The sequence below is a fragment of the Cinclus cinclus genome, chromosome 8, assembly GCF_963662255.1.
Source record: "Cinclus cinclus chromosome 8, bCinCin1.1, whole genome shotgun sequence".
NCBI lineage: Eukaryota > Metazoa > Chordata > Aves > Passeriformes > Cinclidae > Cinclus > Cinclus cinclus.
In genome coordinates, this window is record NC_085053.1 from 13,876,953 (window position 1) to 13,889,513 (window position 12,561).

Sequence of the window (12,561 nt, forward strand, 5' to 3'; positions counted from 1 at the left end):
GAATTCCAGGAAATCAGCATACTAAAATGTTAAAAATGTTTTGACTATTTCCTTATAAGTCAAAGCAAATCTGACTTCTGGGATGTTTAATAAATATGAAGGCATTCCACAAAATGGGGACAGTTATCTTTCTCGTGTGCTATAACCTAGTTAACACCCTATGTCTAAGGATGAGAAGACCTCAGGTTCACATTCCTTCCTCACCTCAACCAAAGAGTTAGCAACTGAACCCCAGTGCCAAAGCTCTGAGAAATACCTTTCATCTAACAAGTTGTAGACATTCTCCATGCAGTACTTCCTTGTTGGTTTCCTTCCATTTTCGGTAAGACACTTAACAGGTCAGGGGAGCTGGAAACTTCTTGCTGTTTTTTGAGATGGAACCATGATCTTACAAACATTTTTGGACTGATTTTATGTTTCCCAATGAGTCAGGAAGGGGAGCAGGTGTTTAAGTCCAGTCTCCCCATTTTTACCAAGCATTCTAACAGCATAGGTGAAGGAACTGTCTTCTCTTCTTGCACTAGGAAATATAAGGAAAAAGAAAACTAATCACCTCCAAAGCTGTAACTAAATGCATTAAAGTTATACACTAAGTGTAAACTATATTAGTTTGTTGTGTTGGAAGCCATTGTGGTTTTCCATATCCTGATCATCTGGTGTGCTTTCTGTCATGCTACTCATATAGTAGTAGTATGAGTAGCCCTGCTTTATATGCTTAGGAAATATTTTGTTTCACCTAGATAGTCAAAGGTGTACACTGCAAGCTTCTAGATGCACCCATAGAATTTTCTGAACAATTATTGAAGGAAAAAACCAACCTGTGAAGGTTGCCTAGTAGTTAAAGAGAGTACAGGCAAGGTTGAATTTAGTCCATAATAGCTAAATACTGCTTAGAATTGCAGAGAATTAAACATTACAGGCCAAGATAAAAGTGAAACAACCTTTCCCATATAATTTGTAATGAAAGTTTTAAAGTCCAGTCCCTAAAAGTCAGAGGGGGTTTTGTTTTGGGTTTTCTGTTTTGTTGTTGTTGTGCTGATTTTTTGTTTGCTTATTTGTTTGGGGTTTTTTTTAAAGGTGTCCCCCTGTCAGGGCTGAATGTAATTTTTCCTTTTTTCCAGAGTTTGCTTTCTCAAGTAGCCTTTGGGTTTGGTACGGAATACTTGTCACGCTATGAAGAACAAGGTCTTGGCCTACAGTGGGGTAACATCAGAACCAGTCCCTTGGAAGGAGATGAATATAGTTTTCTTTTTTCCATTAACATGATGCTTTTTGATGCTTTTCTCTATGGAATACTTTCTTGGTATCTTGATAACGTTTTTCCAGGTACGTCAGTTTGTATCCATACAAAGTAGTGGTCCTTGCTGTAAACTGTGTTAGTCTGATCAGTCTTTGTGTATTTCACTGGCAGAAACAGGGTGTTTGACCTTGTAGACTATGCATCTTACCCAGTTTAGCACTGCTGGTTTATTAAGGACTTCCACTTTTTGGTTTTTCTTTTTTCTCTCTCCTGTTTTATTCCTGAAAAGAATGAAAAAGGAAGAAGGAGTAAAAAGGAGGATGTGATTTCTAGTCCTGTTTTATAATTTAAATGGAAAATAAATCTACAAAAACATCATCTGTTAAAATCCAATTTGTGTATATACTTTTCTTTTGAAAAGTTTCAACCATTTCTAGTGAGATTTCTTTAAATTTTTAAAAATATAGATTTGACAGTTCTAATTCACATATATACTCTGACCACATTATGCAAACTGTTTCTTAAAGGATGGTACTGTTTCCTAAGACACGTGCTGTGTCATTGGTAGTTGTGAAAGTTCCTGTGTGGATTTATTTTATTTCTAAATGGAAATAATGATTCTATTACGAGATCACAAAAGAATTTTCTTTGTTATCAATTACAAAATTCTGGAACATCCTGTGTGAAAAATGCTTTGTCCTTCTAATTTAAATGGTTATCTTGCTTCATATTGAATATTGCTACAATATAATAACTGCCAACTCTTATACTGTACAAGCAAGTAAGCTTTCTTTTCATTAATTTATTGGTCCTGCATGTGAACTGCAGTTCTAGAAGGTGTTCTTGGCAGGTGGCTCTTTTTCTTTTTCTTTTTCTTTTTCTTTTTCTTTTTCTTTTTCTTTTTCTTTTTCTTTTTCTTTTTCTTTTTCTTTTTCTTTTTCACAACTCTGTTTAAAGAAGAGTGAACAATGGACTATTTGCATGAACACAACTGGAATTAAACAATAGAAATTACTTCATTCATAGATACAAATGTTTTGGTTTTTTTCTGTCAGCACTTTACACAAAAGCAGAATCTTTCAGGGCTTCTAGTTAGTAGTTTCACTTCCTCCCAATATTTGCTCTGTCTTGTCTTGTCTTTCTGCTGCTCTGTTGCTGTAGATTTTCTCATGGCATTTCTCTGTCACATACATGCAGCTCTCCCAAATCAATGCTGTACTATTTGAGGTTACTACAGGAGTTCCCTGGGTAATTCTTTGAACCCTATGGTTCTAGTCCTGCTAAAGTCTGCTCTGAAACCAACCACCCATTGGTATAATGGTCCTTTGGCTATTGGAGCATTCTGCTCCATAACAAATTTCACTTGGGTTTTGCTTTCATCCTGAATGAGAAATTGTTGTTTTAGCCACCAGTTTCAGAGGGGAATAATCCAGTCCATAATAAGGCAAACTATTTGTGAATGCAGACAGAGCATTTCTGTGCATGAACAGTGGTTGACTGAAACACAGGTAGTTTCTGCTAATTCAAAAGTAAGCAGACATTCTCACAAGCAGTGGTTTTCAATTAATAAAATTTACCATCTTTCACTGAGTATCACAGATCTCCCTTGCCTATTTTGAATACGTAGCACAAGGCAAATAACATCTGCATTCACAAAGATGCCAGTTTTAAACATAGAAGCTCAAATTCCTGCATTCTATAAATCAATATGATCCAGGAAAGCAGTGTTGCCTTCCAGTAACTCTGATCTGACCTGCCAAGAACTGGTAATGTTATTATGCTGTCTTTGACCCAAACTGAATTCACCTGTAACTAAAATAAGCCCATTTTTGTTTAAGAAGATTACACTGTTGTCACTTCCCCTGAAAGGCTGTGTGCTGAAATAACAGAGTGTCTTTTCTCATTACCAGTTTTAAATTCAACCCCAGGGTAGTAAGTGTAAATTTAAAAAGCTTTTCAGTCATTTCAACTCTCAAGTGTTAAGTTGACATTAAAATAAAGTCCCTGAGTAAGGCTAGGATCCCATCTTAAACATTGAGCTGCTGCTTGGTTGGTAAGGATTCAGGGACTAGCTTCATTCTGCAATTAATTAAAACACTGTCTACTTAAGACAAAGCAAGGCAAGTCACATCACATTTTCTGAATATTTTATTGCTGTCTGAAAGAAAAGAAAAACAAAAACATTGTGAACAAAATCTGTTTTGTCAGGTATTTGGTACATGGTTTGACCTGATATGCAACACTAGGACTGCAAGTGTTTATAATTAGACTTTGCTTTGACGAATTAGTGTCTACTGTGGAATGGGGTTATGAAGTGCACCTTACCTACTTATTTTTGTTTTAGGGGCCTATGGGTTACCACAGCCTTGGTATTTCCCTGTGCTGGAGTCCTATTGGCTTGGCTCCAGAAGCCCAGAAGCTGAGAAAACAACAACTGCTGATGGTGAGTTCTTTGGGAACTTTTGTTTTTTAGAAATAACTTCACTGATCTGCTTAAAGGTGACTGCATAATATTTCAATTATCTGGGCTGCTGCAAATGTGAGAGACTGCCATGCACTGGGAGTCTTGGTAGGTGCCTTTGAACTTGGAGTGTTGTGCTGTCATTAGAATCATTAGAGAAGAGTCACTGTTCCATCTGAGAGCATTTAAAGCCTGGCTTAAAAGCAGCATCAAATCCCCAGTCTGTAACCAGCACATTTGGAGAAATTCAAGGAGCTCTTACTGCTCAGCACAACATCCATGAAATGTTAACCTTACACTGAGGTACCCTACTTTTCTACGCCTAACTCTTTTCTATCTAGTTTGACATTAATTTAAGTCTGCTTAATTTCTGTTTCTAAGCAACATCATAATATATGCCACCCTTGTGCCACCTTGAATAAGCTCAGTAAAGAGGCAGCAAGTTGATTAGGAGCTGGAGCATGTAAAATATGAGATGCTGGGAGAGCTGGGTCTGCTCAGCCTGAAGAGAGGAAGCTCAAGAGAGCTAAACTTCTCAGATGTGTCTAGTGAAAGGATGAGAGGCAATGGATATAAGTTGGAAAACAGGAATTCAGATTCAATATAAGGAAAAAAGTATTTAAAAGTACTTTAACAATTTTCTTCTCTCGGTACTGTCTTGTATCCCCCCACTTTGCCAGTTTAGGTGATGCAGTGAATTTGTTCATGTTGGTATTTGTTTACCAGGTAATTTTCTACAGTTTTGTGGGCTAAAATTCCTTATAGCAGAATGTAATGGTGGAGTTTCAGAACCAAAATAAGTCCTAGGTCATCTGATAAATTACAAGTGTGCTAGTTTCACTCTAGACTGCCAGCTTGAATTTATGTTATGTAAACAGTCTGTTCAGGGGCTCCTGCTTCTTCCTGCTTTAAGCCTGACCCAATGTGACTGTTTTCCTTCATGGTTGCAATGTCTAAAACCAAACTGGTGAACCAGAAATTCTTGTTTAGAAGTTAACACCAACTTAATCATTCTGGCCTGGTGCTCTTAATCTAAGTAGCAGTTTAGCAATTTGCTTTTAATTTAAACTTTTAATTTTCTTTTAATTCCTCTCACTCCCTGTATGTCTGGGAAATGTTTGTATGGTCTTTCTCCTCATGTGATGAGAACTTCGTCTAGAGCTGTATGGATAAAACATAAAACATGTACCTAATACTAGTCAGGATCTTACTCTGAGTCTACAATTGCAAAATTGTCAGGCATTTTCCTTAAATATTTAATCTTGACACCATGAAGCAGATTTTAAGCTAGATGGTTCTGAATGCTATATTCCTAACCTGAGTAAAACACTGATGGTTAATGCCCTTGAAAAGTGCAAGGCTTAGGACTATTTCCTTTTCCTCAAAATACCTCTAGAGATATGAGAATATTAAATTTTTGTTCATTAAATCTTGATTGCTTTTGGTTTATATAGAAAAAAGTCCAGAATCAGAAGGTTGTGTGGATCAGAAGACCATGGAAAGGGAAAAAAATGAAAGCAACACAAATAAATCTGAAGAACCTGAAAAGACAGAAGAAAAGAGTGACAGCCAGGGGAAGAAGGATGGTAAAAACAAACAATGTAAACACAAACGAGAAAAAGAACCCGGCGAGCAGGGGAAGCCTAAGACAGATGTCCAGGACAAAGATGAAATTAATAGTAAGGAGAGAGAGCAACCTGAGTACTTCTGAGATACTATACTCATTGTACTTCATAACAAACTACAGGAGTGGTTGGAGCCAAGCTACAAGAGCCAGTAGGAGCCCAGTAGGTGATAGCATGAAACTGCCAGAGCTAAGCACAAGAGAGGCATCAACTCTTATTTATTCTTCTACATTCATCATCCCTTAGAATATTTTAGCCACATAAAACAGCTGCCTTCCAGAAGAACTCCTTAGCTTGGTTTTTTTATCATACAAATGCAGGCTATTTCTTTGGAAAGTTAGTTTTCATGCTGAGGGAAGCCTCAGAGACATATACATTGACTTTTTAAAATTGAACAGAGCCATGACTTCAATAAAAAACACGATGAGGGGAATGTTCTTCCCTCTTAGTCCCACCCCTCCTTCTTTTTTTGCCTATCTTTAGTGTGTTTTGCATCAGTAGGAAAAGGCTGGTTTCAAAGGGATTTATCTGAAGTGCTCTGTGTGTCTGTCTGCAGCCTTTTCTGATGCTGACATTAGCCATCACCTAAGAATTCCTGAATGACCCGTCTTGTTTTCAAGACCCAATGTCTTCTTTTGTGGTGAGCCAGAGGAGTTTTCTGTGTGAGATGCTCAGAGGAATGCATGTGGATTCTGTAGTACAAGTAACTGCTACAGGCAGCTCTGAGCCCTTTCGACTCTCTTGAAAAGCAAAGAGATAAAAGTGGGGTCATCAGAGCTCCTCACGTAGGCACTGAAAACATGCATTCAGGGTGAATGGAAACAGGACAGGACTTCAAAGGAAAAAAACAGGCAGAGGTTAAAGGTTATTTCAGCCAATCTTCTCCTAGTACTGCCTTATCTTTTTGGTGCTATACTCCTTAGTTCCCAGGTTCGAGCTGCTCCATGGCCACAAAGGAAGGGCTTTCTGCCTGTCACTGCACAGAAAAGCCTGTCTTCCCTTTCAGCCACCCAGGAACTGGGAGGCATGAGGAGAATCCAAGAGCAGACCTAGTATAGTTCAATGCAGGATGCAGGATCAAAATGGAGAAATATGAATTGCAAAAAAGGGAGCTCCACCCCCCACCAGTCCTTCAGGTGATACAAAGCAGATACTGGGAGACATCATCAGAGATTTTGCCCCAGAAAATTGTCAGTGAGTCTTGCAGACAAATATGATCTAAGCTTATGATACATATAAAACCAAGGAATGTGCCTCAGTTGCCAGTATATGCATAACTATCTAGCCAGACTCCATGTGAACTTTTGTGAATACAGAGATGTTTGTATTTGTCCCAGCAAGGTAAATGGAAACCTAGATTCCTTTCGCAAGTCAAAGGAAAAGTTATTCATAACATAATTATATCTAAAATAGTGCTACCCATTCTATATCGATTATTTCAGCTGTTCTGTAATATACACAGCTCTCTCATGTGCAGCAAATTTGGAACTTTTTCCTGAGTACAGCCAGTGACAATGACAGTCCCACAAGCCGCTGATGGATGTGGGGCTGGCCCAGACCACATTGGCTGCTCTCCACACAGGCCTGCTGGCTACTGAACAATTTAAGTAAACTCCAATTGCAAAATAAGCCTTCCTACAAAGCCTAAAGCATTCTGTGTAAACAAAAGTGGACAAGGTCTTTAGTTTCAGTTTCTCAACTCCCATAATTCACGTTGCCCAAGGGCTTAATTTACTTCAAAGGAAGTTTGTTTTGTCTGGAAGCTGGTGCAATAAAATGTACTGATGGTGCTATTTGCAATAATGCATTTTTAATCCTGAGAGAAAGCCATCTCATGTAGTGCTCATGTTAGGTACTATCTAAATCTTGACCAGGTCTCAGCAATGGGGTAAATTTCACCTACCAGAATTAAAGGCAAATTTTTTTTTGTTGTGGTGTTTTGTTTGTATTTGGGGGAGGTTTTTTAAGCGTCATGGTCAAGGAATGCACAGCTGGGCAGATTATTTGAATGGCAGATTTCAGCCCAGCTAGAAAGGCAACCTGCTGCTTGTTTAATGTAGTCTCTCAGCCTATCGAAGTATTTCCAGAAAACAATTCCAAATAATCTTCCTGCTACACAATGAGAACAGAAAGCATGTTCAGCTTCCCCTGGTCCAATAAGTTACCTCTCAACAGACCACAATTCTGGGCTCTGCTTCTCCTGTCAGAGATATGAGGGTGAATCTAATGTCATTGATATAAGGGTGAATCTGAATAAATTGCACTGCAATTAGAAATCTGGCCTTAGTTTTGTACTGGTGTGACTTGGAGAATCGGGCCCTAGAGCATGATGCTGTGTTATGCTGGGCATGTTCTATTGTTTCTGCACTTACTGATGTGTTGCCATCATCAGAACGATGATTTAAAAACGTGGTTTTATTCTTTTTTTATTTTTTATTTCTTGCCTTTCAAGTAAATACCTTCTTTGAGCCTGAGCCAACAGGATTGATTCCAGGAGTATGCATTCAGAACCTGGTGAAGATTTTTGCAAACAGGCCCAAACCAGCAGTAGATGGGATAAATATCACTTTTTATGAGGGTCAGATCACAGCCTTCCTTGGTCACAATGGAGCCGGAAAGACAACTACCATGTAAGTCTCTTCTTTTGGAAGAAACAAATCCAGGGCAATGCTCTATTGCTGGAGCAGTCTTTTCACTCTTCCCTGGTCTCTCTATCACCCCTGCAGCTGGTTTGACACACATCATTAGGCCTTTTCCAGACAGGGAAATACTGCCCCTAGGCATAAAGAAGATATTCTGGATTAGCTGAAGCCCAGAGAGGAAAGTGCATGACACAAACAAGTGAAAGTCCAGAGAGAAGGAAGCAATTCTCTCCCCCAGAATTCATTTCCCATGGCTAAACTACCATAGGTGAAGAAAGAGAAGGATCTTCTTCTTGCAAGAGCTGAAAATTTGCAAGCCACTATATTCCACATGTTCTTGGTTTCTCTAACTGGCTCTAGGTCAGTCACATCTATTGGTCTGTGTGCAAAGGAGTATACAATACAGGCTCTCTTTAAATAAAATGGCTATACACATGCAACATCCATGTCCAGAATAAAATGTTCATCTAGTCCTTGATACCCAGCATCCCAGGAAGCTGGACTTTAAGGATGTTTAATTTTCTTTATACAAAACCTTATTTAGCAAAATAGGATTCATTGGTGAACAAAACCTTTTATAAATCTGTGACAAGTTCACCAAATGTTGAAAGAATTGCATGTGCTTCATTACGACTTCTCTCAGCAGAATACTTTAGGGTTTTTCATTTGAAACACTTTTATTTCAAAGGCACTTTAAACTGACTTTTAGTATTTTAAATTGTTTCACAAGGAATATGTTCAACCCAAAATAAAAGCATCCTAATCTGCTGAAATACTTTGTAAATATGAGGGAGTTTATTCTTCCAATAAAAACAATTTTTGAAATTGCTTTGAACTTTTTTAAACTGAAAAAATCCACTAATCACCCAAATCTATTAAGAGGTGCCACCCATTTGCAGCATAACATTTAGTCTTCTAGTTTACAGAAAATAAAATATTTAGGGCATGAGTCAGCATGGCCAGAGACCCCAAACCATTATTCTTTCATCCTACTGAGCTTAATTTTAGACCCATTTATATGTAGGGGTCATACAACATGCTGAACCTAATCAGTTTCTTAATGGAACCAAGAACCATATAGGCAGTTGTATCAAAAATTATGTCAGCAGATCCATCAGATTCTCTGTAGCAGATCAAGAGTACTCATGCATGCTTTTCACTGGATTGTTTCAAGGCCCGTAGTAAGAAGTCATCATGCTCCATCTAGTGGAATCATGTCAGGTAGCTTCCTTACCTAGCACAGAGAGATAGGAGAGCGGGAATTTCCTCATTTTGTTTTCCCAGGTCGATACTGACAGGCCTGTTCCCACCCACGTCTGGAACTGTGCTGGTTGGTGGCCTGGACATCCAGACTCACATGGACTCCATTCGGCACAGATTAGGAATGTGCCCTCAGCACAACATTTTATTCAATCAGTAAGTATTACTCCATGCTGGCTGGCTTAAAAAAAAACCATTCCAGTCTGCAAGTGGGAGAATCCCCAAAGCCTGTGTTGTTTCTCTTACTGTGCTGGCAGCAGACGTATTTCAGAACAACTTCTCCATCTCTTGACATCACATCTTGCAGGAGAAATCTCCTGCATCATTTCACTAGGAACAGAGTTTGTTAGGGAAAATAACAGTGTTCCTGGTGTTTTCTGTTGTGTGGGTTAGCAAGAGTTATCCTGGAGGTTCATGCACTATAATTTAGGACCTCTAAAGCAAAAAAATCCGAGTTGACAGTGCAGTAGCACAATATTTTTATACCCATTTCTTACTACCACTCAACCACTTACTGCCTTCTCTGGTGATTTCCAGCTTCACTTTAATTAGTGTTCGTCTCAACAGCAGACTCTCTTCCCTTTTATTCCCATAAATGGATGGTTTGATGCCTGTTATACCTGTTCCTTTAGTAGCAGGTTCTGCTTAGAAAAGGCAAAGAAAGAGATTATGACCTCCAAGTGAAGTGTGTTGATCCCAGAGAAGATCTTTTAGGGTAATGCAACCTCTCTTCCTTTAACAAGATAAAGCTAAAGTGAATTTATTGGTGCTTGGGAATAAAAAGAGCTTAATCATTTAATGTGCCTTCTTGCCTTTCTGTCTGATGTCGCAGCCTTACTGTAGCAGAGCACATCTTGTTTTATTCTCAACTGAAAGGAAGATCCAGGGAAGAAGCTGAGCAAGAGCTGGAAACAATGCTGGAAGACATGGGCCTCACCCATAAAAGAAATGAAGAAGCTCAGAATTTGTCAGGTGCCCACAAGAATTTTCTAAGATGTTTTGTCCTGCTACCTTTTCTTTGTCTCTCATAGAGTCATGGAATGGTGTGGGTTGGAAGGGATGCTACAGATTATCTAGTTCCAACTCTCTGTCATGGCCAGGAACACCTTTTGCTAGACTAGGTTGCTCACAGCCCTATCCTACCTGGCCTTTGGGCAATTATTGGTTGAATAATGTATTTCAGGCCATATTCTGACATACCAGTGCACACTGGGGGATGCTTTCTTTTCAAGAAGTAAGTGGGATTGTGCAAGTAGTAAAGCTGGCACAACCTGTCCCTAAAGCTTCTATGTCTTATAAATACACAACAAATTCAAATATACTTGAAGCTATGAGTTTTAAATAAGCATATATATATATAAAGTTGGTTAATATAAGAAGTGAAACAAAATAAAACCTTCTATTATTTCAAGGCAAATGAAATACTGTACTATCATTCTGCCCCACTGCATGGATCAGTGTTCCATAGTACTGTATTATTCAGTAGGAGTAGTGTCTTCTATTCTAAAGGTACCAATGCACATAGTGTATTTGAATAACTCTCACAGATTCAAAGGCTGATTTGAATAAACAGCCATCTGTTGTTATACTACTTTGTCCTGATCACAACTATAACAGTTGGTTAGTTTCATGAAAGAACATGAAAACCTCATATCTTCCTGCTTTTGCTTCTGGCAAGAAGCAGAAAATGCAATATGGAAAATATGTATTAAAAAAAAAAAAGTTTTAACAGCTTGTTTTGAATTTCAGAAGAAAAATTACTATTAATTTGTCTTTGTAGATATGTGTTTGAGTACAGGTTTCATTTTATTTGTAGCAGTTTGTCCCGACACCAAAAAGCAATGTTAATTACATCCCTAAAACTTATATAACTCATCTAACGCTCCTGGCTCTATTTGTCCTCTGGTAGGTGGAATGCAAAGGAAACTGTCTGTTGCCATTGCTTTTGTGGGTGAGGCAAAAGTGGTAGTCTTGGATGAGCCCACTTCTGGAGTTGATCCATATTCCAGGCGATCTATCTGGGATCTTCTCCTGAAATATCGCCCAGGTAAGAGATTTTAGAATAGAAACTGTTTGATTTTATTGGTGGGATTTTAAAAACTTGTCATAGATGCAATATGCGCCTGCTGTGTAAACTGGCGTAATTAGTGGGATATGCACACAAGCAAACAAGATTATTTGAACAGATACCTATGGTTGTGGCAAACCTGGGACTTACTTTGGTGCAGAGAAATTATTGCCAAAAAGCTAAACACAGTTTTGAGTTCCAGAGAGAGTCCATGCCTTGATCATTCCTCCTTGTTCCTTCTAGGCAGAACTATTATCCTCTCAACCCATCATATGGATGAGGCAGACATCCTTGGAGACAGAGTAGCCATCATATCCCAAGGGAAACTCTTCTGCTCAGGCTCTCCTGTATTCCTAAAGAACTGTTTTGGTTCTGGCTTTTATCTCACCCTTGTTCGCAAAATGAGAACCACAAAAATGGGAAGGGCTGCAGTAAGTATGAATCTCCCTGAACATGTAATCTGAGTAATGCTTGCACTGCACCAAGGTAAAAAGCACTTAAGTGCTGCTTGACACTATGTACAAAACTGCAGTTAGACACTATGTACAAAACTGCAGTTAATTATGTGATTATATAATTATTAATATCATATCATAATGGTTTGGGTTGGAAGGGACCTTAAGGATCATCTAGTTCCAACCCCCATGCTGTGGACAGAGACACTTTCCCTAGACCAGGTTGCTCAGACCCCATCCAGCCTGACCTTGAACACTTCCAGGGTGGGCCATCCACAGCATCTCTGGGCAACCTGTTCCAGTGCCCCACCACCCTCACAGTATAGAATTTCTTCCTAACATCTAACCTAAATCTGCCCCTTTTCAGTTTAAAAAAACCCCTCCCCCTTGTCTTATCATTCCATGCTTGTAATAAGTCCCTATCCATTTCATTTGTAGCCCTCTTTAGGTGCTGGAGGGTCTCTAATGTCTCCCTGGAGCCTTCCCTTCTCCAGGCTGAACAACCCCAGCTCTTGAGTTGCCTTTGTCCATATGCAGGTCTTTCTGATTCTTGCTTTTGAGTACCATGATTGTAAACATCAGGTAGTCTGGTAAGTAGCTCAGACACCAGAAAAGTCTATATTTATCCATAGCTAAACCAAACTCTCACAGCTTGAAAAGTAGGGTTCTGGGATTGTTCTGTTGAAGTTGTTCTTTTAGTAGCAACACAGTCTGTACACTCATGGCCCCCAGGTATTTTGTATGCAGTTTAGAACTGATTTGTGCAGATGGATTTATATTTTCTGCATTGCTTAATCCAGTCTTCAGATG

The 12,561-nt window shown here is 38.9% G+C and overlaps 1 protein-coding gene across 1 annotated transcript in view; it reads left to right on the top strand.

The window, feature by feature from the left end:
- Positions 1-12,561, top strand: part of ABCA4 (ATP binding cassette subfamily A member 4) — a 62,672-nt gene that overhangs the window by 28,813 nt on the left and 21,298 nt on the right. The window contains exons 16-23 of the mRNA XM_062497801.1: positions 1,122-1,326; positions 3,585-3,683; positions 5,156-5,380; positions 7,779-7,956; positions 9,253-9,384; positions 10,061-10,200; positions 11,138-11,275; positions 11,540-11,727. Of these exons, the coding sequence (XP_062353785.1) occupies positions 1,122-1,326; positions 3,585-3,683; positions 5,156-5,380; positions 7,779-7,956; positions 9,253-9,384; positions 10,061-10,200; positions 11,138-11,275; positions 11,540-11,727 (1,305 nt within the window). The remainder of the gene's footprint in view (positions 1-1,121; positions 1,327-3,584; positions 3,684-5,155; positions 5,381-7,778; positions 7,957-9,252; positions 9,385-10,060; positions 10,201-11,137; positions 11,276-11,539; positions 11,728-12,561) is intronic.